This window comes from Ursus maritimus, unplaced genomic scaffold (assembly GCF_017311325.1).
Source record: "Ursus maritimus isolate PB19 unplaced genomic scaffold, ASM1731132v1 scaffold_24, whole genome shotgun sequence".
In the NCBI taxonomy this organism is placed as follows: Eukaryota; Metazoa; Chordata; class Mammalia; order Carnivora; family Ursidae; genus Ursus; species Ursus maritimus.
The window spans coordinates 25,671,884-25,698,589 of record NW_024424897.1 but is presented as its reverse complement, the minus strand read 5'-3'; the positions used below and the strand labels follow the sequence as shown (position 1 = coordinate 25,698,589).

Genomic DNA, 26,706 nt, shown 5'->3' with positions numbered 1-26,706 from the left:
TGTACCTGTTTAAGAACCATCAAAATCAAGATAGAGAACATTTTTTATCACTGATCTGCTTTAACTGCTGTTTTTTAGTCTACTAATTAATATTCAAAGGTGGTTTTATTTTTAACCTTTTCAAATAATCTGAAAATAAACACAAAATAGTATTGCCCTTTACGTTATAGCACAGCCTTATGAGTATATACACTTACATATCATTTTAAACATTCATTTTCTGGGGCGCCTGGGTGGCGCAGTCGTTAAGTGTCTGCCTTCGGCTCAGGGCGTGATCCCAGCGTTCTGGGATCGAGCCCCACGTCAGGCTCCTCCGCTATGAGCCTGCTTCTTCCTCTCCCACACCCCCTGCTTGTGTTCCCTCTCTCGCTGGCTGTCTCTCTCTCTGTCAAATAAATAAATAAAATCTTTAAAAAAAAATATACATTCATTTTCTGATTTTGTATATGTAGGAGCAGCAGAAGGAGTTAAAAAATCAAGAAGAATTATCCAGTCTAGTCTGGATCTGTACCAGCACTCATTCAGCTACAAAAGTTATCATTATTGATGCTGTTCAACCAGGCAACATCCTAGACAGTTTCACTGTTTGCAACTCTCATGTTCTGTGCATAGCAAGTGTACCAGGTAAGAGGAAGCCACGTCCCTCTCTTCCTACCGCCTACACCTTTTTACTGGGAGGAACTGGCTTGTTTACTGGAGGTACAGTTATGTACCACTCTCATGGAGTTTATGTTCCGGTTGTGGAAGACCAAAAATAAACAGGAAACAGATGACTAAGTAAGATTTTCAAGTATTGTGAAGAAAATAAAACAATGCTAATATGAGAAGATGCCTGGTGGACAGAGAGCAAGGGGCTATTTGGATTGATTAGTAAGAGAAGGCTTCTAAAGTTCTGGATTGAATATTACATGATGTTAAAACATTGGTTTAAAAAGAGGGTTCGTGATATGTCTACATGATGGAATATTATTTAATCATAAAAAGGAATGAAATTCTGTTACATGCTATAACATAGATTAATTTTGGAAGCATGCTAAGCAAAATAACCCAGACACACAAGGACACATGTTGTATGATTCCATTTATATGATCGATCTAGACTAGGCAGATACCATGAATACAGAGGTAGATTAGAGATTAACAGGGATGGGGGAGGGGTATTAGAAAAAGGTTTATCTTGTTTTTCAGGAGCAAGAGAAACAGACTACCCTGCAGGAGAAGAGCTTTCAGAATCTGGCCAGGTAGACAAAGCGTCTTTATGTGGCAGCATGACCAGCAATAGCTCAGCGGAGACAGACAGCCTGTTGGGGGGCATCACAGTGGTTGGTTGTTCTACAGAAGGTGTGACAGCAGCTGCCACTTCCCCTAGTGCCAACGGTGCTTCTCCAGTGATGGAAAAACCACCAGGTATCACTCTCCTCCCTCCATGTCATCAGTATAGAGTCAGAGCTTATCCCAGGTGCCTCATTACGGACTCCTACTCAGTTTAGATCTTGAAGTAATGAGGATGAAAGAGCTTGAAAGAAGACACTGTAATACTGTAATGCCTATTAAATCAAGAATTCTGTATTTTGTGGTATAGTGTGGAGGAGAGTAGGGTAGGTGGAGCGGAATTCTACAGTGGTGGTTTGTGTGGGGAAAAAGCTCAAACTCAGAATAGTTAGCATGTTTTATTTATTTTGTAGAAAAGGAAGCAGAAAATAGTGAGGTTGATGAAAATGTTCCAACAGCAGAAGAAGCAACTGAAGCCACCGAAGGCAATGCAGGGTCAGCTGAAGACACCGTGGACATCTCCCAGCCTGGCGTGTACACAGAGCACGTCTTTACAGATCCTCTGGGAGTTCAAATCCCAGAAGACCTCTCGCCAGTGTATCAGTCAAGGTATGCGCGTGGGTCAGGACTTAGGAAACCAGAAAAGTGCTCACATAAAAAGAACCAGAATCATCTCAAGCAGCCATGGCATTCCCACTATGTCTCCATTTCTCTCTCCTTCCACTGCATCTGCTCTGGATCCCGCCCCCGCCGACACAAAAACGAAAAAACACACAAAAATCCTTGCCTATAAGTACAGTAGTCAAAACCTTCCTGGTCATTTTCTCCTCTGATAGGATTTGTATTTTCATTTCCATTCAAGCTGTAACTGTGCCATTTTCCTCCCAAGCCCTCCTCTCACTCCAGCCCTATTTAGCTGTGAAATTCGCAGTTTAGATTTCCCATGTGGGCTTGGGTGACTTTTTGAATTTTGTTTTCTGGCAAATAGCTCTTCCTTTAAAGCAATGGGTAATCTAGGCCCATTTAATGAATTATTTATTTTCTGCCTTCTCTAGGCCTTTATAGAAAGCTGATGGGGATCTATCCAAATATGATTCTTTTTTTATAATTTAATATTCCTCCTCTTCGTTTATAGAGTGATAAGTGTCTATTAACATTTGTTAATTTAAAGTCATCTTCGGCGCCTGGGTGGCTTAGTCGTTAAGTGTCTGCCTTCAGCTCAGGTCATGATCCCAGGGTCCTGGGATTGAGACCCAAATCGGGCTCCCTGCTCAGTGGGGAGCCTGCTTCTCTACTCCCTCTGCCTGCTGCTCCGCCTGCTTATTCTCTCTCTCTCTCTCTCTCTCTCTCTGTGTCAAATAAATAAACAAAATCTTAAAAAAAAAAAAAAAAAGAAGAAAGTCATCTTTTTAGAAATAGCAGGTTTGTCTGTTTTGAATTTGATAGCCCACTTATTTTTTTCTAAAAATGTTCTGACAATCCAAAAGAAAGAAGGTCTTAGGAAAGAATATGAGTGTGTTTTAGCTTAATAATTTATTTTAGAAAATTCTTTTTTTTTCTTTAAGATTTTTATTTATTTGAGAGAGGGAGAGAAAGAGCATGAACTGAGGGAGAGGCAGATGGAGAGAGAGAGGCAAACTCCCCACTGATCAGGGAGCCTGATGCGGGGCTTGTACCCAGGACCCTGGGATCATGACCTGAGCCAAAGGCAGACTCTTTAAAGATTTTATTTATTTGACAGAGACAGCCAGCGAGAGAGGGAACACAAGCAGGGGGGTGGGAGAGGAAGAAGCAGGCTCCTAGCAGAGGAGCCTGATGTGGGGATCGATCCCAGAATGCTGGGATCACGCCCTGAGCCGAAGGCAGACGCTTAACGACTGTGCCACCCAGGCGTCCCAACAAAGGCGGACTCTTTTTTTTTTTTTTTTTAAGATTTTATTTATTTATTCGACAGAGATAGAGACAGCCAGCGAGAGAGGGAACACAAGCAGGGGGAGTGGGAGAGGAAGAAGCAGGCTCATAGCGGAGGAGCCTGATGTGGGGCTCGATCCCATGACGCCGGGATCACGCCCTGAGCCGAAGGCAGACGCTTAACCGCTGTGCCACCCAGGCGCCCCCCAACAAAGGCGGACTCTTAACCTACTGAACCACCCAGGCGCCCCTAGGAAATTCTTTATACTCATTCTCGTGTGGTGTGTCTGTGTGTTTGTGTGTGTGTTTTGTATTATAGCAAACCATCCCTTCGTCTTCTTTCCCCTAAGAAAAAACTTATAAAATTCAAAATAACCCTAAGGGAGAACCGTAATTATAGTCTGGATATTAACTGCTATATTATTATGTCTTAACTCCCTTATCTGCATCTTGGTTCTCTCTAGTATGTTAATGTTACTTCTGGTACAACCTTTGAAATATTTATTATAAGCATTTAAATTTGGCTTTTCTGGAATGTTAGTGTTTGATTTTTTTTTTCAAACTGTTAAACTGAGATATGGAAATGTTCATTCTCTGAAAACTGTAGCTAAGCATACTCAAATGATTTCCTTTTCCCACCTTTCCCAGTAGTGACTCAGATGTATATAAAGATCAATTATCAGTCTTGCCAAATGAACAAGACCTGGTGAGAGAAGAAGCCCAGAAAATGAGTAGCCTTCTACCAACTATGTGGCTTGGAGCTCAGAATGGCTGGTAGGTGCCAACTCTTAATATTAGAGTATCTTTGGTTTTTTACTTTTGCTTTTGGAATCAGAAGATAAATAAGTAAAATGTGCTGCATAGGCATACAACAAAAAGTGCATATTAAAGCAGAGAACGATATGTACATACAGATTTTGAGATGATGTTCTAATTCCTCATAAACTGGACTTGCATTGTTTATGAATGGTAAATCATGTAGTTCTTTGTCACAGGATGTTCCCTTTATGTGATATTCTGGGAAGAAGAGGTAAATGAAACTTGAAAATCTGGGTGATCCAGAAATAGAAGATCCTGAGCAGCACAGAGACAGAATTATGGATGCACAGAAGGTTTACGTAGGCTGGAGTGCGTTCAGGAAATACCAGCGATTAAACTAATCGATTTGGCTGGGAGAAGGCCCAATTCCGTTCCGAATGTAATTGCGAAACGTACTAGGGAAACCAGGAGAGATCCCAGTCTGAAAGCTTAGGAGATGATAACTAGCAGTACGTAGTTCGTTCACATTCTAGTAGGAGGAGGAGTCTCAGAAAATTGTGCTTCTCCACAGGTTAAGCAAGGTCACTAGTGCATCATTTCCGTAGGAGTCTTAATACTACAAAATGGAGCCAGCTTTTTCTTTGAAGGATCAGATAAGAAATCTGTTAGGCTTTGTGGCCATGTAATCTCTGTAGCAGCTTCCCAGCTCTGGTGCGGCGGTGCGGAAGCAGCCATTGCACCGACAGTACGGAAGTGGCGGAGTGCGGCTGTGCTCCTGCAGCGCTCCATGGATGCTCAAGGGTGAATTCCATACAGCTCCCAGACGTCATAAAGTACTCTTGATTTTTTTCCCAACCATTTAAAAATGTGAAGACCAATTTTATCGCGCACTCCATACAAAGGCAGATGGAGGGCTAGATTTGGCCTGCGGGCCATAGCTTGCCCCTCTTTGATGTAAACAAGTCTGTCGTTAGAAAGTTCAGTGTAGTAGAAGAGTAAGGTCGTTTTTTAATTTTAGCCAAGGATCCTGAAGTGTATGGGAACCTGAAACGAACTGACCATGCATTATTCTAGTTCTGACGTTTCACCCCTTCTGTGTTTCTGTTTGCTTAAGCAGCTTATTTCTTTGCGTTAGACTCTCGTTGTTATTTCCTAAGATTTTTGTGTTACTCTTCTTTCCTCCTAAGGGAACTTTGTGGTCATTAATTAGATGTAAGCAACGACTTGATGTTCTCTGTGCCTTACCAGTCTTGATTTTGTTCTTGCAGTTTGTATGTGCATTCATCTGTAGCCCAGTGGAGGAAATGTCTCCATTCTATTAAACTTAAAGATTCGATTCTCAGTATTGTGTAAGTTTTATTTTAGACATTCTTCCTTTTAAAAATACATGTTTTGGTAAAATTATCTTTTAAGACTATTAAAGCTAACATGTGCTTCATAATTAAGTCAATATCCAGATTCCCCCCCCCTTTATGAAATCAGAGAAGCTGGGTGAGATTGAAACTCTTACTACAGAGTAAAATAGTTAAGTAAAGCTTTAAGTCAAACTTACCAGGTTGATTCCTCACCATATGCGAGTTCTGTAGAACTCTCAGGGAGAGAACCAATTAATACCTATTAATTTATGTTTGTTTCAGGGTACTCTTTAGACTTGGTGAGCATGTTGACTGGGGCATTGATTCACTAGTCCTTTTCTATATGTCGCTATCAAAAACTCCAAAGTCTACAGAGCTGACTGTTAGTTCCACCCAAGGCATCTGTCTCTGGTCTGCGGCCCTTCTGCGGTGAGAGAAGCTTGGGGCCAGAGAGCGAAACAAGGGAGTCAGCACACAGGCTGTTTATTTACTGCAGCTGACATTGTCATAGCAAGACTTTCTCAATGAAGACTGTATTTTGGGGCGCTTGGCTGCCTCAGTATAGAGTATGTGACTCTTGATGTTGGGGTTGTTGAGTCTGAGCCCCACTTTGGGCGTAGAGATGACTTGGAAAAAAAAAGTGTATTCTTTAGGTTCTGGTGTAAGCTTCTTGTCTCTCGCGGATTGGCCTTCTGAGAGCCTCTGAACTAGTTCAGTAGCATGTGGTCCCTCCCGCATTCCCAGATGGAGAGTTCTGAAATCGCTTTTCCTGTTTGCAGACACGTGAAAGGAATTGTGTTAGTGGCCCTGGCTGATGGCACCCTTGCAATCTTTCACAGAGGAGTTGGTGAGTTGTTATGAATATATAATGTACCAGATTTGTTGCTTTGCAAAAGCATTTTCTAGCAGATTGCCTGTGTTTTAAAAATGATACTTAATAAGAGAAAGAATAAGGGTTTAAACTGAACTCTAACAGTGTGTGACTTCAGTAGATATGTGAGTGCACATAGTTTATCATTTAGGTACCCTGACATAATGTGATATGGAGGCACTTGGTTCTCATTCCTACACTTCAGTTAGGAGAAATTTAGTGGAAGGGAAGGTTTTCTTTTTTGTTGTTTTTCAGTATTTTTAAAATAATTTGCATCCACTTATATTTGGAAAGTTTTTAAAGTTTTTAATTAGATATGGTTTAATCATTTTCACGTCTTGTTACTTCTGTTCTTCGTCTTTAAAACCGATGTATCGGGGTGCCTGGGTGGCTCAGTCGTTAAGCGTCTGCCTTTGGCTCAGGACGTGATCCTAGGGTCCTGGGATCGAGCCCCGCGTCGGGCTCCCGGGAGCCTTTTTCTTCCTCTCCCACTCCCCCTGCTTGTGTTCCCTCTCTCACTGGCTGGCTCTCTCTCTGTCAAATAAATAAATAAAATCTTTTAAAAAACAAAACAAAAAACAAAAACCGATGTATCTATCATCTGCAGACAGGAGGGGTGGTGGAGGTCCAAAGAGCTACCTTGAGTTGTAGGGGAACTAGGGAAGCCAGCATGTGACACTTCCTAACTTCTTGGTACATGTATCAGCCAAAAATGGTCATTCATTTCCTACCTGTTAGATTGCTAGAGCAGGAAAATATTCCATAAGAATAGATACACTGAATTCGGATTTTAGCAAGGCTTCTAAGTCTCATATCTTTTTGGGCTTGGAAAAATAAAGGGTAGATGATGATTAGGTGTCTTTGTAACTGACTGGTACCCAGAGATTGCTGGTTAATGACTCCATAGCATCAGAGAGTGAGGGGGCTCTTGTTCAGACCCTCTGTAGACTTTATCTGAGCTTAATCCTAACAGCATCTTACGAAGAAGGTTCTGTTGTCATCCTCATTTTATAGACGAGGAAACTGGAGGCACAGAGGCTTTGTGGTCAGTCAGCTAATAAGTACGAAAGCCTAGAAAAAATGTGGTAATAAATGTTTTGGCAAGCTGAATCCAAAATTATGTTGACAGAACAGACAAAAGACATATAATAAGTATAAATGTAAAGTTCTGCATCAGGGTTCGGAAGAACAAAAAGGGGGCAACATGTCTGAAAAATGAGAAATACCTAAAGGGTGACCCCCAACTTAATACAAGTTACTGAACCTTCAGCCTCCTAGAAGTCTGTGTCCAGAGCGGGGCTCGTGATAATCCTGCTCCACTCTGGTAGCTAGGCAGCATGTTAAACACAGACAGAGTGGAATTAGGATGAAGGGTCTGTACACATCCCAAGAGTGCTTCATTTTAAGAGGAGAAAACATAGGGCAGTAACAAAGAAATGGGACTGAATTCTTCTGTGTCCATTGCGCAAAGCTACAGGGTGATGGGCGATGACATTCAAGGATGAACTAGTTAGGCGTGGGGAGTATTTTTCAGACAGTTACAGCTTTTGGAAAACGGAACAGCTGCTTTGTGAGGCAGTATGTTTTCTTTCACTGAAATTGTTCAAGCAGAGTCTACAAAGCAAGCTTTCAGCAGCTGATTCTCATGTGTATTTCTGCCATCACTAAAACGATTGTGTGTTTAATTCCTGAAGTGTTGGCATTGTGTTGTACTTAACATCCACAGGGTACATCAAAGTGCAAGTGAGAGACAGATATTATCCAGAAAATAATGCTAAATCCATTCTGATTCTTAACCTGTTATTATAAACAATAACCTAAGGCTGATTTATCGCAGCACTGCGAGTGAGTGTGGAGATCCAGGCACTGGCTGGCTCATTGGACCAGATGCCCTCTGAGATCTCTTTCCTCAGCCGTGCAGTAGACAGGAGAGAATTCAGTCTCTGCAAAGAAAAGATAAACTGTGTTATTTAAAAGTGCATCACCGATAAATTTATTTATGTACCCGAATAGAATGTTTCTTATGTTAAAATTGAGTAAAAGGTGGCGTGCATTGACTAATAATTTACTTCTTATTTTAAAGATGGGCAGTGGGATTTGTCAAACTATCACCTGTTAGACCTTGGACGGCCTCACCATTCCATCCGGTGCATGACTGTGGTACATGACAAAGTCTGGTGTGGCTATAGGAACAAAATCTATGTGGTTCAGCCAAAGGCTATGAAGATAGAGGTAAGTTAATGTATGCTTTCTGTGTATTTAGCTTCTTTAGAAACTGTTTTCTGAATCTGTGTGTTTTAGGGCACATCAGTGATGGATTGGATGACAGCTTTTTTTTTTTTTTTTAAGATTTTTTATTTTACTTATTTGAGAGAGAGAGATGGCAGGAGCTGGGGGGAGGAGCAGAGGGAGAGAAAGAAGCAGACTCCCCACCGAGCAGGAAGCCCAATGCGGGCTCAATCCCCAGGACCCTGGGATCATGACCTGAGCCAAAGGCAGACGCTTAACCGACTGAGCCACCCAGATGTCCCTGGATGACAGCTTTCTGTTACTTCACCTCTCTTGCCACTTTTGACTATGGTGGGAACTGTTGTTGTTGTTGTTGTTGTTTTTAAGGAAGGAGGATTCACACATGAATGTTTAAATGTGTGTCTGAATATCCATAGGTGCAATATAGGTATTATTTGGATACTTGGTTCTTTTTTTTTTTTTTTAAAGATTTTATTTATTTATTTGAAAGAGATAGAGACAGCCAGCGAGAGAGGGAACACAAGCAGGGGGAGTGGGAGAGGAAGAAGCAGGCTCACAGCGGAGGAGCCTGACGTGGGGCTCGATCCCATAACACCGGGGTCACGCCCTGAGCCGAAGGCAGACGCTTAACCGCTGTGCCACCCAGGCACCCCAGGGTACTTGGTTCTTGATATGTTTAATTATGTGTGGGTTGTTTGGGACGAGGTTTCCTTCGTCTCTGTCACTACATGTGGATCCAGGCAAATCCAGACATGTGTCATAGACTGAGCAATAAGATTGCAATGGCAACTTGTAAAAATAAAAACCTTTTAGCATTGCTCTCTTAAAAGTTTTGCCACAATATATAAATTCATTCTAATTATTTAAGAAAAAGAAAAAGGGCAGGAAAATTTTAAGGTAAAAGTCCTTATCCCTTTGTTCCAAATCCCATTTGGTTCCTAGAAGTCCCAAAGTTAATCATTTGGTGGGATTCCCCCCACCCACCCAATCTGGTTCCTACATGCAGATACACACACACAGAACAAGGTAGGTTCCTTTTTGTTTAATTTTAAATAGGCTCTTACCTCATGCATTGCGCTGCAGCAATAGAGCATCCTGAGATCAAATTCAGTCTTTTGTTGAACACCGTTACAGAGTCTGGATATGCCAGAATCCCCTTGGTAAGTTGATAGCCTGCACAGTGCCGAAATCTAGCATTCTTAAGTTGTTTGTTCTTTGTCTTGTTTTGCAGTCCGGGATAAAGCATTTGTGTATGTAAAAGTAATCCTGTTTAGTAAATTGCGTTTAGGCTCCTCTTTTAATATACGGTCTGCCAAATTGTGCAAATCAGCACAGTTTTTAAACATGAACTCCTACTTAATCAAAGTAACATTGTGATCAAACAATCTTTCCTAGAAATCATTTGACGCACATCCCAGGAAGGAGAGCCAGGTGCGGCAGCTTGCATGGGTGGGTGACGGTGTGTGGGTCTCCATTCGTTTGGATTCCACACTTCGTCTCTATCATGCACACACTTACCAGCACCTACAGGATGTGGACATTGAGCCTTATGTAAGCAAAATGCTAGGTAAGCTTCCAAAGCGTTCTATCTATGTCAGTTGAAGAAAATGTTTTATTTTTAAATGGTCTCAAATGCTAGGTAGAACGAATGAGTGAGTTGCCTTAGGACTAGTGAGCTCTTATCACTGAAAGTGTCAGGCAGATCCTCCATGTAGCCTGTGGTTCTTGACAGAGACTTGAGATCATTTTTGACTCCTCTCTTATTCCCCCACACTTAATCCATCACTGGGAGCTGTCAAGTCTGTCTCCAAAAATATCTTAAATCGGTTACTTCTTTATCTCTACCATTATCCCTGTAGACCAGGCCACCATCCTTACCCCCCTGGATAACTGTGAGCCTCTTAACCGGTCTCTGTGTTTCCACTCCAGTCTGTCCTCTGCATAGTAACCAGTGTGCCAGTACCACCATGACAACTTATGTAACACCAGCCACTTTTAGAATAGTCCTGCCTTTAGGTGAGGTGACGTAGTTTGTGACAACACCAGAAGAACTGGTGCAGGGGCCTGGGCCACTTTCCGTACTCACTGTAGTCTGCTCACACGGACCTGAGCTCACCAAGCTTCTTCCCATTTCAGGCCCCTCACATGTGTTACCACCTCTGCCGGAGAAGTTCTTCTTGGTCCCTTTTTACTTGGCTTTCAGGCTGTAGCTTACGTGTCACATGGAGAACAGACCTTGCCTGATCTGATTTGATTTAGTCCTCTCTTGCTCTCTCTTCATGGGCTTATCATTATTGGGGTTGCACCAGTACTATTTGATTCTTGTTTGTTGTCTCTCTTCCCCCAAAGACCAGAAGCCCCACAAAGGGCAGGGACCATCTCTGGCTTGTTCCCTGCTGTATCCTTAACACCTAATCTATCACTCTGAGTTATTAGGAATGTCATAAACGCAAACTAATTTCAGGAATATACTTTTTTCAAAAGATTTTATTTACTTATTTTAGAGAGAGTGTGCACAAGCGGGGAGGGGTTAGAGGGAGAGGGAGAAGGAGAAAGAATCTGATGCAGACTCTGCACTGAGCATGAAGCCCAATGGAGGGCTTGATCCCAGGACTGCAAGATCATGACGTCAGCCGAAATCAAGAGTCCGACGCTTAACCAACTGGCCACCCAGGCACCCCAATTTCAGGAATATACTTTGACCATAGGTTAAAGATCTCTAGTTTAGACTGAATGGTAGTTAAGGCTCCTTCTAACTTCTGACACTCTGTGTGATCATATTCTCAGTTCTTTTTTTTTTTTCTTTTTTTTTTAAAGATTTTATTTATTTATTTGACAGAGATAGAGACAGCCAGCGAGAGAGGGAACACAAGCAGGGGGAGTGGGAAAGGAAGAAGCAGGCTCATAGTGGAGGAGCCTGATGTGGGGCTCGATCCCACAACGCCGGGACCACACCCTGAGCCGAAGGCAGACGCTTAACCGCTGTGCCACCCAGGCGCCCCGATATTCTCAGTTCTTATAAGTAGAACTTGTCTAAATGGCTATTTGTCTTAAATGTATGATTATTTGTTTGAGAATTTTCCTTTCAAGTCTCAGAAAATAAAATCAGTTGTAAAAATTCCCTTCAAGTAAAAAAGTGCATCCATTCTCCCTAAATTATATGCCTATGATATCCTAAAATTTCTAAACTGCTCTAGAATCAAAATATGTAAACAAGGAAAGATTGTGAGTTTTATTAAAGATTGTTTTTATGCAAAGAAATTTAAGGCAAAGCAGAACTCTCTTAGCTTATAAAAACAAAGGCCAATTGATTTTCCAATCTAGCGAACTCTGTTTTTGTTGTTTTTTGTTTTGTTTTGGGTTTAGTTTGGTTTGGCAGCTTCCTAATTAAATCTCGTGTCATACCTCCTGATCAACAGTATTTTCTTCCTGAATGACAATAGAATGTCAGCCACTTGTAGAATTTTCTTCTTCCATTAACCATGAGTTATCAGATAGGTGATAAAGCGCAATGAAAGTTTGCTTCGATGTGCACCTTCAGGAACCATCCAGCTAGCTCTGGTCACATGTCCTCTCTCGTGTTAATCCAGCCACTCTCAGGGACTTGGAACCTAAAACGTCATCTGCTCTAGTTTCTCAATAAATTTTCCCCCCCTGTACAGGTACCGGAAAACTGGGCTTCTCCTTTGTGAGGATCACAGCTCTTATGGTGTCTTGCAATCGTTTGTGGGTGGGGACAGGAAACGGTGTCATTATCTCCATCCCATTGACAGAAAGTAAGTATATTTTTAGCTGACCGTCACAGTGCAGACAGGAGAGTTGCAGGGTGTAGTTGTGTCCAGAATTCAGGCAAAAGGAGTGATTTTGGTCTTGGCAAATCTGTGGTAATCAGGAAATCAAGCTGATGACGAAGACCTAACTGTTGTTCCTTCATTGGTTCTACAAAACTTATAAACCGTTGTAGCAAATTAACAGTGTCCATATGTTAGGACCAACATTTATAACTAAAAATGTTCTACTGTGAGAGGCTCCTCTTCTCAATTCAGGATCACAGTCCTATTTCATTATTTAAATAAAGGCTAAAGTCTGGCTTTCTTCCAATGTTAGTACATCAATATCCGGAAACAGGGCCTAGAATCTTCATATCACTCTGGCAGTTGCTATAGAATGTTCCACTTAGCTTATTTGAGGTTTTGAAAATATTGTGGGAAAAGTTTCTTAGGTCAGCAAGGACTTTTTGCTGGAGACAAGCCATCTCTCCTCTATGTGAAAAGGATGTGAACAAAATGTACATTGCATGTTTTTTATATTATGTTTCATTATTGTTATTTTTGTGAACAAAATGTACATTGTATGTTTTTCATATTATGTTCCATTACATTGATTATTCATCAAATGAGCATTTTTGTGTTATAGAATTCATGGGCTGGGTAGGGATGGTTTGAAAACAAGTGCCATAAGTCTAGAAAACAAGTTGATAACTAAATAAAATAATTCTGAGAAATTGCCCTCCCTACCTTTCTTTAGGGAGAAAGGGGGACACTTGGAAGGTGGTCTGTCTGGAGCCTTTGAAGTACCTGAGTTCTTTTTGTGCAGTTATTTATAAATCTACATGAGTTCATGTCACTTTATAAAAGAGAGTTCCATTTTAGCATAGCTATTTGAACTAGGTTTCTTAAAGAAAAGAGGGAAATACTCTCATTTAGGAAATGTCCCTGTTAAGTTCTTATTCTCTGAAGTTGCTTTATAATTAAGCAAAGCAAAATCACAGTAAATCAAATTGTCCTTTTTGAGCAGAGAGATTCTACAGAGGCTTTGGTAAGAACTTGCCATGTTCCTTGGTATTATACCAAACTGGAGTTTGTTAAAGTAGTGAGGAGCTTGGAGCGCCAAGCTGGCAGATAGAAGAGAAGCTGCGAGAGTGGAGGCTCATGGTAGTGCTCGTCCCCCTGCCATGCACCTCTCCATGTCCCTTTCCTCCTCTCTCACTGTAGCCGTAATCCTCCACCAGGGACGCTTACTGGGGCTGAGGGGTAAGTGCAGATCCTGAACCCAGCTCTTCTTCCTGGCTTCTGATGGCCACTGGGAGGCTGTCCTCCAGCTCTAGATGCCCTCTTGAATGTTCCTAAATGCCATCCACTCACAGTCACTGCATCGCAGCAGGTGTTCTGTTGGTTTTGTTTGTTAATGTTTGTTACGTGGCCACCCAACTGCTCAGCGGCTTAGTGTGTTTATCATCTTTTGTTGCAGCTGAACTTTCTTCCAGACTTGTTTTCCTTCCAGTAAAAACACGACACATCTCTTAAAACTGTCATTAATCTCCATTGTTGACTCTTATTACCGACCATATTTCTTTCATTCACTTACTGGCCCATGGAACGGGGATGTTTTGTGAGTCTGGTTGCTGTAAAATCATGCAGCAAGCCGTCAGTCTGGTGTAAATAAAAGCTACTCTCTTGGAGTGGCTGCATCCTTTTAAACACAGCTTTTTACCACCCCCTCCAGGGAGATATTCTTACCGCAGGGGAGAAAAATCAGAAGATAAAACGATGAAATTTTTATTGAACAAATATACCCATTTACTTTAAACTGTGTAACTGGTTAGTCTTCTAAAATGGGGATTTAAAAATAAATAAATAAAAATAAAACAGACATAACCTAAGATTCAAATCTGGTTTTTCTAAAACTAAGTTTGTTTTTGTTTTTGTTTTTTTGATTAATAGACGTGTTTAAAAAGTAAGTGTAGTTATTGCTAGACTGGCAAAATCCCCTACTCCATTTACTGAGGTACTTAAAAATAACTAGCATGCTATGTTACCTTTTTTTCCCAGCTTTGTCTTGAGTTGGCGTTGCTGCCCTTGTTTTTATCTCAACTGGCTGTAGCTTTTAGATAATATCATAAGGATTAACCAGTAACATCCTGCATCATTACTATTTCCAGGGGGAAAATATTTGGTCTTTGGTTTTTCTGTTGCAGCAAATAAAACCTCAGGAGCACCGGGAAATCGTCCTGGAAGTGTAATCCGTGTGTATGGTGATGAAAACAGCGATAAAGTGACTCCGGGGACATTTATACCCTATTGTTCAATGGCACACGCACAGCTTTGCTTCCATGGGCACCGGGATGCTGTGAAATTCTTTGTGGCAGTCCCAGGTGAGCTAGATTATTCTGTCAAGAGGTTGCATATTATTGTCTCTCCTCTATCCCTTGTTTCTACTACCTAGTTTAATGCTAAGAACTGGAATTACAAATAATTCCAGTATAATATATGAAAAGTTATAACAGAGGTATGGATAAAGCACTATAGGGATATTTGAATGAAATTGTTTTGGAATCTGTCCTCTCTCCCCAAAAATAAAACTTGTCGATTTTTATTTAAGAGACCTGCTCGCTTTTGAAAAGCAGTGGTACTATTTTGTCACCGCGGAATATAGCAGAAGTGGTGTGGGCTAATAAAGCAGATGGCTAGAAGGAAGCCCCAGTCGTCAAGACTGGGTACAGGAGGAGGAGGAGAGCGTGCTCTGGTGCCTGTCTCTGTTGTGGCAAAGGGCGGCCGACTAGGAGTCCCCGCCTCGCCACTTGCCTGGTTATCTTGAGCAAGTCACTTCACCTCTGAGACTCGTCCTCATTTCCTAAGTGGACATGACTAACCTCCGCTTTGCTGACCTCATTTGTTGTGAAAATTAATAAAAGTGCTTTGGAACTATAAAGCACCGTCTAGATGAACGGTGGCAGTGGTGCCGTCCAGGGGGAAATGGTCTGTCCGTGAAGAATACTAAACTGATGGGACTGACCGTCTGCAAGCAGGACGCACATTTGGAATTCTTTTCCCCCATAAGATGCAAGTTCTGGAGCTCTACACAGTTCAGCTCTGACTTCGCCACACCAACCATGTGACATTGGACATGATAGTGTCTCAGTGTATTAGGGTTCTTCAGAGAAGCAGAACCGATAGGGTGTGAGAGAGAACGAGAGGTTGATTTAATTTAAGGAATTGGCTCATGTGATTCTGGGGCTGACAGGTCTGAAATCTGCAGGGAGTCTGGCAGGCTGGAGACCCAGACGAGTTGATGTTGCAGCTGGAGTCCAAAGGCAGTCTAGAGGCAGAATTCCTTCTTCCTCGGGGGACCTGTCTTTTTCTCTGAAGGCCTTTAGCTGATTGGATGAGGCTCACCCACATTATAGAGAATAATATCTGTTTTACTCACGTCCACTGACCTTCACAGCAATAGCTAGACTGGAGTTTGGCCACATATCTGTGCACCATAGCCTAGTCGAGTTGACACATAAAATTAACCGTTGTCCTCATTTTCCTGAGGGTGTTCCAAAGATCACATGATTCAGTGTACGTAGTGTAGGGCTGGCACATGGTACCCTAACCAGTTACTCAGTATTCTTAACAACATGGTAATGAGCTTCCTGAAACATAACACCTTGTATATTTACATAGTCATTTCCTTAGGATAAATTGCTAAAAATGGAATTGCTGATAGTAGTATCTTTCTGCTTTTGTGAAAAGAGGGTCCTAGAATCCCTTCTGAGTCTCCTTCATATTTCTCTAGTCCCCTTTCCTTCCCCCTTTCCTCTCCATCTGCTATCACAGTTCTGAAGTTGACAAGTATTCCTGCCCATGTTTTTATAGTTTTACATTTGAACAGATCTGTAAACAATGTGTAGTCTTTTTTTGTGTCTTTGGACTTAAATGTTATGTTCCATAAATATTTGCTTCTCGTTTTTTTGAAATTTCTTAATGTTTATACATAAAAATCTAGTTCATTTACCAATGGCATGTTAAAGGTTTCTCTCCCATTTCATGCTCAAGGATTCTACCTTAGAACTTAAATTTAGGATAAGTGGCACATTTACTAATAATTTTATTTGCATAATCTAAATTATAAACAAGATGTACTTTTCTTAAAATATGAGAGGAATACCATGGTTTTGAAATACATTTCAGCATTTATTATGAATATCCAAACTCATAGGGCTTACGTTGAAGAACTTTATGTCTTACACAAATCCACATGTACCCTTTCCTTTGTCCCTCAGGTCAAAAGATGTAGATCATAATAGTCTGAAGCAGGCAGCGAAGACCAGCCTGGCCATACACAGATCTCATAATGGGTTTTGGACCCATTCCTGCTTTGGTACAAAATGGCTCTACTTAGATTTTCAAATATCTTTATATAGATATTTTCTGATCATGTAGAGACTTCTAGCATCCCCAGGACTTTGGTTATATCAGAATATATTTACCTTTTTGCTCAACTTTCTGAAAATATTCAGAGAAAATGAGTCTTCCCCACCCCAGTCTTTGATAATTAACATCCACTTCTGTTCTTGCACAAATAGGTCAAGTCGTCAGCTCACAAAGTGGCAGTAGTGGCACAGATCTAACAGGTGACAAGGCAGGGCCATCTACACAGGAGCCTGGCAGCCAAACACCCTTGAAGTCTATGCTCGTCATCAGTGGAGGAGAGGGCTACATTGACTTCCGAATGGGTAAGTCATGGGTTCTGGGAGCTCGATCTCCACTGTGTTCTGTAACTTGGATTTTCACTCATAGTGAACAAGAAACTACTCTCATAAGTGATTTCTGAGAGGTTTTCTTTGAATTAATTACTTGAAAAAGGACTTTATATTTCCCTTTTTCCTTATTTTTTTTTTTGTTTTTAAGTTTCTTTTCATACCACAGTGTATTTTTTTGAAGGAGCATTCGAAAATAGTAGATTTTGCGGTGTCTGGCTGGCTCAGAAGAGTGCCACTCTTGATCTTGGGGTTGTGGGTTCGAGCTGCCCACCCCATGGTAAAAACCTGCATTATCTGCAAATAAAATTTGATGAAAAAATAAGACTCTTGTTGACATGTATCACCCACCATTAAAAAAAACAAAAAACAGGGTTGGGTCATATATGAATGTGCATGTTAAGAGCATAATATAAGGAGTCAGAAGGCCTTGGGCAAATCATTCAGCCTCTCAGAAGCCCAGTTTCCTCACCTGCAAAAGGGAGAAATAAAAATACTTCATAAAGTGATATTTGTATCAAAATGGATTTTATTTGTTCTTTTTCTCACCTTACAAACATTATTGCTAGGTGCCTGTCAGTCTTAAGCCTGAGATACAGACACAGGTCAGACAGAGCCCACCTCCAGCAGATTATGGGTGAGTGCAGAGATAGAAATGTGGTAATAGAGAAGTGTTACAGGTGCCCCGGGTGGGGGTCGGTTGGGGGCACAGAGTCAACACATGGTGCTTGAGCTGACAGAGCTCCGTGTAGTGGTAGTCTAAAGAATTGGGTTAGGGAATGAGCAGGGTGAGGATTGCTGGGGATTGGCATTCCAGGGTAAGAGAATAGCTTGACCAAAGGCTTAGAAATGTTAAAACCACCTTAATTGAAGAAAAACTATTCTTAAATGGCTGGAGAATGGAGCAGAGGCAAGTGCACATTTGACCAGAGATAAATCTAGAAAGGGGGGTTGGGGCTGGATTATGGAAGACCTTTGTATACCAAATTAAGGAGTTTTGTGCTTCTATATTTTTATGTATGTATGTATGTATGTATTTCCTTCCTTCCCTTTCTCGGATTCCAGTATAGTTAACATATAGTGCATTAGTTTCAGGTATAAGATATAGCGATTCAGCAATTCCACACATCAGCCAGTGCTCATCACAGAGGTGTAGTCCTTAATCCCCATCTCCTATTTCCCTATCCCCCCACCCACCTCCTCCTTGGTAGCCATCATTTAGTTCTCTGTAGTTAATGCACTTCTATCTTTAAAGCTAAGGAAAACTATTAGAGGACTTTAAATGGAAGAGCAATGTGAATAGAATTGTGTGGAAGATGGGTTGGAGGTATAAGACTAGACATAGGGAAATGAGGTAGGAAAAAATGAAAAACTGAGTGGGGCATTAACAGTAGGACTAGATAAAGCAGCATGATAGGCAATTAGTAACCAATAGGATGTGGGGAAAGGTGGGGTGATCCATTTATTCAGAGATAAAGACCGTCAGAACAGAAGAAGCAGATCTGGAGGGAGAGAGAGAGGAATTTGATGTTGGGCATCACCTTGACCTTGAAGAGCATGGGAGCTGGGAGTTATCTAGGTGGAAGATGGCCACTGGGCTTTGGGTTATAAGGATTTTATATCTCAGAAGGGAGGGATTTGGGGGCTGTTGGCATGCAGTGGTACTAAAAACTACAAGGGTTGATGAGCTTACCCAAGGAGATTGTGTAGGAGCTAAAAGAAGAGGTTCTGGGGTCGAACCCTGTGTTGTTATTCCATTAAAAGAACCATTAGAGCTTATGAAGGGATCTGAGAAGGAATGGCCTGAGGGAGACCAAGAAAACAGAGAAAGTTGGAAAGTGTAGTGCTTTGTAAACTGTAAAGCACTGTGCTATAAACTTACTTGCTGTAAATAAAGGGATTCTTTGGAAGTGCCTAAAATCACAATGATTCAAAAAGTTCCTAAACATAAGGTTTTAGAGAATGTAATGTAGATCAGTGACGTATACTCAGTTATAAATTTTGTAAGAAAGTAGTAGAAAATTTAGGGCCATGTAAAGGGCAGTGGGCCACATAAAATTAGTATAAACCAGATTATCTGACGGAAAAGACTTAACACATTTTTAAGGGGGGATGTTAATGTGAAGTTTAGGAATTGATTGATTCTGTTGATGTCCGCAGGAATGAAGTTACTTCAGAATGTTTTAAATAATTGACTATTGGTGCAGAATACCTTGATAGAAACAGACTCCATTTGGCTGGAGTGATTAGGGCAGCTTTTCCTTGGAGTGCATCATGGCAGTTGGGACCATACTAAGGAGTATGTTAATAAACTCTCTCTGGTTTTTCCATGTCCACTAGAAATTGCTTCCATTGTGGATCCTGAAAATAGCATAAAAATTGCTTAACCAGGTTTGTCAATATCTCTAGTTAATCCAGCCTTAAAAGCAGACTTGTCTTAAAGCATAGGTTGATTTTAATAGTAAATATGTTTTTTTTAAATCGAATTTGATCTTTTTTTTGTTCCATTTCCTGTAATAGTTTAATGATGAAAAATTGATGCCAATAATCCTGTGTTTTTGTTTTCGTTTTTTTTAGTTCTAGTGTAGTTAACATACAGTGTTGTGTTAGTTTCAGGTGTATGTTATAGTGACTCAGCACTTGCATATGTCATCCATGCTCCTCACGACATGTGTGCTCTTAATCCCCTTCACCTGTTTACCACCGGTCTTCTAGTTTTAGGGGTTTAATTAAGTAGGATGTAGAGCCCTAGGAAATGTTGATTCTAAACAGTAGAACCTTCAAAACAAAACAGCTCAAATACTAACAGCCTTTGATCTCTGACGAACTAATTTTGTACAAACTAATTTTGTCATTGTTGTAATTCTTTAATTTTTTTAAATTATTATTTATTTATTTTGGTGGGGAGGGGCAGAGGGAGAGAGAGAATCTTAAGCAGGCTCCATGCCCAGCACAGAGCCCAGTGTGGGGCTCGATCTCACCGCCCTCAGATCATGACCTGAACTGAAATCAAGAGTCAGACACTTAACTGAGCCACTCAGGCACCCCTCATTGTAATTTTTTAAATTTTAAAAACCAAACTCAATGTTTTACATTCCTAGGTTTTGTCTTCAGTCTTTGAGAGCATGCTGCACTGCACAGTTTGACATTGCTGTGAAAGGGCCGCTAGGAGGTGGGCTAAGGAGAATTTGGCCTACAGAGAAAAGTGTCAGCTTTTTTTTTTTTTTTAAATAATCAGTAGGTTTAGTAATTGATTAGATGCAAATGACAATGACAAGGAAATTAATAAACTAGACAAAGAAGAAAATGTGCAGATAAGATTTCACAAATAACTAAATCTTAAAATATATAAAGGAAAAACTAATGAAATATTCATGTTTTAATATGCCTAACAAATAGAAACAAAGAATATAGAGATTAAGAAAATATGATAAGGAAAAACTAAGTGTTAAGTGACTACACACAAACAGTATCTAAAACTGCTGAATTCGCTTTGTAAAGAATCTTGTCACAAAGCAAGTCTCAATAAATGTTGAAGAATTACAGAGTAGATACTCTTTTCACAGGGAAATTAATCTCTAAATCATATATTTTTTAGGGTATATTCATTTTTAAAAATTAACACATAACGTATTATTTGTTTCAGGGGTACAGGTCAGTGATTCATCAGTCTTATATAATACCCAGTGCTCATTACATCACATACCCTCTAAATCATATATTTTTTAGGGTATATTCATTTTTAAAAATTAACACATAACGTGTTATTTGTTTCAGGGGTACAGGTCAGTGATTCATCAGTCTTATATAATACCCAGTGCTCATTACATCACATTCCCTCCCCAATGTCCATCACCCAGTTCTGCCATCCCCCCACCCCCGCCCCTCCAGCAACCCTCAGTTTGTTACCTAAGGTTAAGAGTCTCTTATGGTTTGTCTCCCTCTCTGGTTTTGTCTTGTTTCATTTTCTCCTCTCTTCCCCTATGATCCTCTGCCTTGTTTCTTAAATTCCACATGTGAATGAGATCATATGATAATTGTCTTTCTCTGAATGACTTATCTTGCTTAGCATAATACCCTCTAGTTCCATAAACATTGTGGCAAATGGCAAGTTTTTTTGATGGCTGAGTAGTATTCCATTGTGTGTGTGTGTGTGTGTGTGTGTGTGTGTGTGTGTGTATACCACATCTTCTTTATCCATTTATCTGTTGATGGATGTCTGCGCTCTTTCCATAGTTCGGCTATTGTGGACATTGCTGCTGTGAACATTGGGGTGCAGGTGCCCCTTCTGATCACCCATTTGTATCTTTGGGGTAAATACCCAGTAGTGCAATTGCTGGGTTGTAGGGTAGCTCTATTTTCAACTTTTTGAGGAACCTCCATACTGTTTTCCAGCGTGGCTGCACCAGTTTGATTCCCACCAACAGTGTGGGAGGTTCTCCTTTCTCCGCATCCTCAACAACATCTGTCGTTTCCTGAGTTCATTTTAGCCATTCTGACTGGTGTAAGGCGGCATCTCATTGTGGTTTTGATTTGTATTTCCCTGATGCCTAGTGATATGAGAACTTTTTTCATGTGTCTGTTGAAAAGTGCCAACTTAAGGTTTTTTCTCTGCCACTGTTTCTAGTTGACACTACCAATGTTTTCTTTTGCCTGGCTGAAATTCAGGTGAGACATTCGGCAAAACTAGCAGATCAGAGGTGCATGTTTGCCTCTTGGTATATACATGTAAGTATGTAGGATTCTGCTAAAGAACCCGTCCCACGAGACCAGTTGTCACTGAGTTGTGTCAGAATAACCCTGTTCTGCAGCAGCAAAACCAGGGATGCACCTTGTAGAGATGAGTGTGGTTTGCTTGCTTGGCCTTGGAGAGCGGTGTCTTTGATCAGGACCTCATTTATCCAGTTGACCCAGCTATTTCTAGGAGAACCTGTAGCCTGTCTATGGCTTTGGCCTCATTTCTTCATCTCCAGCATACACCATTAATTCGTAATCTATCCTAAACTTGAAAGTCGTGGGACGAAGAAACTCACTAAAGGGGGGCCTGGCTCGTTTAGTCAGTGGAGCATGTGACTTTTGATCTTGGGGTGGTGAGCTTGAGCCCCATGTTGGGTGTAGAGATTACTTAAAAATAAAATCTTAAAAAACAAAAAACTCAGTGTATTGAGTGAAAATCTGCCATCTCCTAGTGCTGCAGGGAGACAGTTTCTGTTTCCACGTGCCTGTACTGGTTATCTCTGATTGGAGAGCTTTACTGTCACTGACAACAAACGAGTTGTTTGGGTTTAGCTAGTTTGTGGGTGCGTGGGCTCTATCCACACTTTCACATATATGGGCCTATCTGGTCTCACTTCTCAGTTTGACATAAATGAGAGAAGACTGTCCATTTGGAAGAACACAGGGTCAGACAGCTTTGCCTTCTTAGCTTTTCATTTCTGTTATCTCAGTACACAGACATATCGGGGTGAGTTTCTAAGGTCGTACAGTGAGCTCGCTTTTATAAATGTAGGCTGAAGTTGGGCAAGTGAAGGTTCTGTTTCATGGGATTTTCTTGTACTGTGTTTTGGAAATGGAAGTCGGCTGAGCTTTGTGCCTACAGTTTGCAGACTAAGCCTGAGCATTATTTCTGCTGTACGTCGGCCTGCGTAGTCCACGCTCAGCCTAACCTGAGTTCCTGTTATCATCCCCCAGGTGATGAAGGTGGAGAATCAGAACTTCTTGGAGAGGATCTTCCACTTGAACCTTCTGTCGCCAAAGCAGAAAGGAGTCACCTGATCGTGTGGCAAGTGCTGTACGGCAGTGAGTGAGCACATAGGAAACAGGTGGAGACGGGGAAGCTGTCTCTTCTGCATGGTTTAGTTTCCCTTTGCCCTCTTATTTCATGCTCTCTGTGTGAAAGAAGTTTCACCACATACTGTGTGAGCATTTTCCCTGGTAACTCTGCATTACAGGACCTGTCCCACCGTCACAGTACAGGAGCTGCTGGGTCACCGCACCAGCGTTCCGGGCAAGTTCAGTATGTCATGAACAAATCAAAGAAGGTTTCCTCCCTGCAAACTGGTGAACTATAGAAAGCAATCTAGATGTGGTTCACTCTGCCACAGTTCATGTCACTCACTTTGTTTGATGGGGTCACTTTTTAGCTGTCACTAATAATGGAATTAATGGGAACACTTGATAAGTGAAGTTGTACCATTAAGTACAATACTAAAGTTTTCCCCAATGTATTCTAAAATTCACACAAACTAGGATCAGGTGGATTATCAGGATTTCTCTAAATGTCCCAGGGGGCTAAAAGCTAACTGTAAATGACTTTCACTTTCAAATCTGACAAATCTTGTTTATATGGTATATACAACCTTGTTTTCATCAGATTCGGGGGGGTTTTATATTAAAGAAATTAAGACTACACTATTTAAATAAAAGTTTCCTGTTTCTGACTTATTAGAGCTCTAAAGTTTATGAGGCCTGCTCTGAATATTCTGATTATTGTTATTTTTCGAGACTAGTCTTACTCATTTTCATACTGACGTGTCTGAAAGATGTATTATTTATAAGGCTCAGAAGATCACTTCAACAATGGGAGGAATTTTTTTTTTTTTTAAGGAAATTGTGTTTTGGGTTCCTGTATCAATGAATGGTGGTGGTTGGTTGAGGTTTTTTTTCCATGTAAAAGATTCACTTGTTTACCAATTGTTCTTAGACTGCTCTTAACCAGTGAGTAAGAGTAAAGCTGCAGTGGAGATAGAGCGGCCTGTGAACCGAGTAAGGGATTCGGCAAGCAACAGTATTTCCTCTGTTCTGTGTAAATTACAGAGTAGCTAGCACTTGATATTTTGTATGTAGATGACACCTTTAAGCTTTTGTGCTCTTTTGAGATTGAAATGCCATCTTCAAAGAGGAAAACTACGACGGGGAAGAAGACAAAGCCAAGATACCATAAAGTAAAACCTGTGACATGTTCATCTTCTTGCACGTTACACCCCCCACCCACCGTTTAAAAAACCAAGTCTGGGTTTTACTGATTTTCTTGTTTCATAAGTTTTCAAAACCATTATGCTGCAGTTTTCCCCTCTCCAGCTTCTTGAAAATGTGTGATTTACATTTCTTTAAGCAAAACTAAATATAAATTTAAGTGTTATTTTAAAAATCTTAGCCTGTTGAATAAAGGCCCCCAGTTATCAGAAGAAAAAGTAAGCAAACACAGGCCTCAGACTGTGTAAGTGTTCTTAAGTGCCAGGGATTTGTTCTTTCTGAATGTCATGCAGACGTAGTTGTAAAAAGTATGCCACTGTCCTTCAAGCGTCTACAGGATTAAGCTAGATTATAAATACGTGGGATTTAATGAGCTGGAGGAGGCCTTTGGATCCATTTGGCCACGTGTGTCCATAAGCACATGTGTACACAGTAAAGTCGTGGCCACTTTAGACGGCCAGGAGGAAAAACTCCTTTGGTAGAAGCTGTACTAAAAGGGTAATTTTTTGCTTGAGCCACTCAGTCACTTTTTTTCAAGGCATCAAAATTTAGGCCACTTATCCATAGCTTAGAAGCTATGTTTTTAATTTAAATGTGAGCCATTTTTGGCAATACCTTAAAAAAAAAAAAAAACCCACATCGTTAAACATTTTTGGGGAATGTTGTATAAATTCACAAAAAGGAGACACCAAAGTGTTTGGGAATATTAGTCCCAAGAAGTAAGCATCCCAGAGTCAGACCCCATTTGCTGTTCAGTCTCTTACGTGTTTGTGTGACCAACTGTAATTTAGGAAATCAAAAGTTAAAGATGAAAAATGCAAACATGTTACAATGGTTCTGATTGCTCTTTTTAAACTTACTGGCTTTAACGTAAGGAATATAGAGGTGTAGCTATTTTATCTAAAGCTGTCAGATTATCTGTCACCCTGTTAATTAACTTCAGGGACTAGAGAGAGTACAGAAATGCCTGTACAAGTTGTTTTAAGGGCTTGTCCTTATATTTGTAATTTCATTTAAATATTTTCCGCAGATTGCTTTGCTTCCACCTTTTCCCCAATAATAGGCTTATATTCTTGTAACGTTCACTTTGGTCAAGGTGGTAACTTTCACTTCGGTAACCAAAATGTAAGCTTCTTGCAAGCAGCAAAGTGGTTGGTATACTGCCTGTAGCTACCAGCTCAAGGATAGAGAAGAGTCTTGAATATCTTGGGTTGGTCTCTCCATGTAAAAAAATACAGATTGCCCCTGGTTGGAAGAAATAAGGGATACCTGAGAATTTTCTCATTTTGTTATGCTTGGGTTGTGTGTGTGTAAGATTGAACCGTGTGAAATTGCCGGTGCTCGACCATTGCTGATCTACAGAAATGTCAGTATCCTGTCCTGTACACCAACCTGACACTTAGTATGAAACGCAGGTTGAAATCCCCGTGAGGCAAAGGGAGAATATTCTGGAAGAACACTGTTTTGAGAGTGTTTTTCTCCAACCTGTGTGGATCTAAATTTTTAAAATAGGAACGAATATCTTAATAGATGCAGCTTGTTGAGAGTGTAAAACATTTTGAGCACAAAGTATGCAGCACATAACTTTTCAAATTAAGTGTGTTTGCATAGAAAAGATTAAAATACATTCTCTCAGTTGCTGTATTGTTCATTTCTTGTAAAGGTCTAACTACGTTTGAGAATAGACCCTTTAACATAGGCTGCCTTAGTAACAAAACAAAGCAAAACAGTTGTCTCATAATATTAACTGTCCTGAAGAATGTGCGTCTCTCTTGCAAATGCTGTGGAACTGAATATTTATTTCCTTGTGAGTATTATGATCGTTACCAAAGGACTCAAGCAGATTTAGGGCTCTTCTTAACTGATCATGTTGAGAAAGGGACTCATTAGCCCCAGTTTATAACATGGGAAGAGTAGAGAAGAGAGAAATGTGGAAATCATAAATGCTTTTCTAACAGGGTTATGCTATTTTGTAACACTAAATGTCTTTTTCTTTCTCTTAAAAAATTAAGTTTTTATTATTAATTTTGTCGTACATTTCTCAATATATTTGAATATATTTTAACCATTTTATGTTCTGAATTTGTTTTTTGTCCTAGACATTTTATCCAGACTTTTACTGGCCTCTATAATCTGAAAATTGGGTTCTAGAGTGTCCCACTTGTTGTCTCTTAGAGGCTGAGGCTTCATTTCTATGAGCAAAAAGCTCGTTTAGCAATGTAGTTATTTCAGTATTTATTTCTATTATGGAACCCCTGGGGTTCGGAATGTAACTTTGTACATGAAAATATATAAATATGTATATGAAACATGTATGAGGTCCAGTGTATTTTGTTTTGGTTTTGCCTTTCCTAGGGGTCTGAACTTGGTTTTTATTCAACAGTCTAATAATCTCTTCTCCCATCAAACGTGGCAGCATTTCTGAGGGCAAGGACCGTCGCCATTTGGCACTGGCTGAAGGTGAGCAGTGGGGAATACATGAAGAACGTGTCTGCTTGGCTCACATGTTCAAATAAGAGATGAGTAATAGACAATAGGGCTTTCTAGAAATGTGGGCGTGCTGAGTAACAACCCACACATGATACAAGGCATACGAGTTGCCAGGTTGACTCAGTAAGGAGAGGCAGGCTGTAATGTAGATGTTAATAATACAGTGTGCTTATTTGTGACCCATTTGCTTGGGAGAGACTCTGGGAGGAAGGATGATTATAAAACTAATCATGTGGTAGCACAGTGTGAATCCGTATTCAGTGCAATGGTATTTAGTCCAATCCAGTATATTTTGT

The 26,706-nt window shown here is 40.6% G+C and overlaps 1 protein-coding gene across 4 annotated transcripts in view; it reads left to right on the top strand.

Moving 5' to 3' along the window:
* SPAG9 (sperm associated antigen 9) overlaps window positions 1-26,233 on the top strand; it is a 135,411-nt gene extending 109,178 nt beyond the window's left edge. The window contains exons 18-30 of one of the 4 annotated variants that reach the window (XM_040640845.1): window positions 453-624; window positions 1,189-1,407; window positions 1,731-1,881; window positions 3,832-3,957; window positions 5,211-5,291; window positions 6,077-6,144; window positions 8,252-8,400; window positions 9,814-9,985; window positions 12,081-12,194; window positions 13,413-13,451; window positions 14,396-14,572; window positions 16,772-16,921; window positions 22,637-26,233. In XM_040640845.1, coding sequence (XP_040496779.1) covers window positions 453-624; window positions 1,189-1,407; window positions 1,731-1,881; window positions 3,832-3,957; window positions 5,211-5,291; window positions 6,077-6,144; window positions 8,252-8,400; window positions 9,814-9,985; window positions 12,081-12,194; window positions 13,413-13,451; window positions 14,396-14,572; window positions 16,772-16,921; window positions 22,637-22,752 — 1,734 coding nt within the window. In that variant the 3' untranslated portion in view covers window positions 22,753-26,233. Of the gene's footprint in view, window positions 1-452; window positions 625-1,188; window positions 1,408-1,685; window positions 1,882-3,831; window positions 3,958-5,210; window positions 5,292-6,076; window positions 6,145-8,251; window positions 8,401-9,813; window positions 9,986-12,080; window positions 12,195-13,412; window positions 13,452-14,395; window positions 14,573-16,771; window positions 16,922-22,636 lie in introns of all 4 variants that reach the window. The other 3 variants (XM_040640843.1, XM_040640842.1, XM_040640844.1) reach the window with 3 other exon arrangements.
* The last annotated feature ends 473 nt before the right edge of the window (window positions 26,234-26,706 follow it).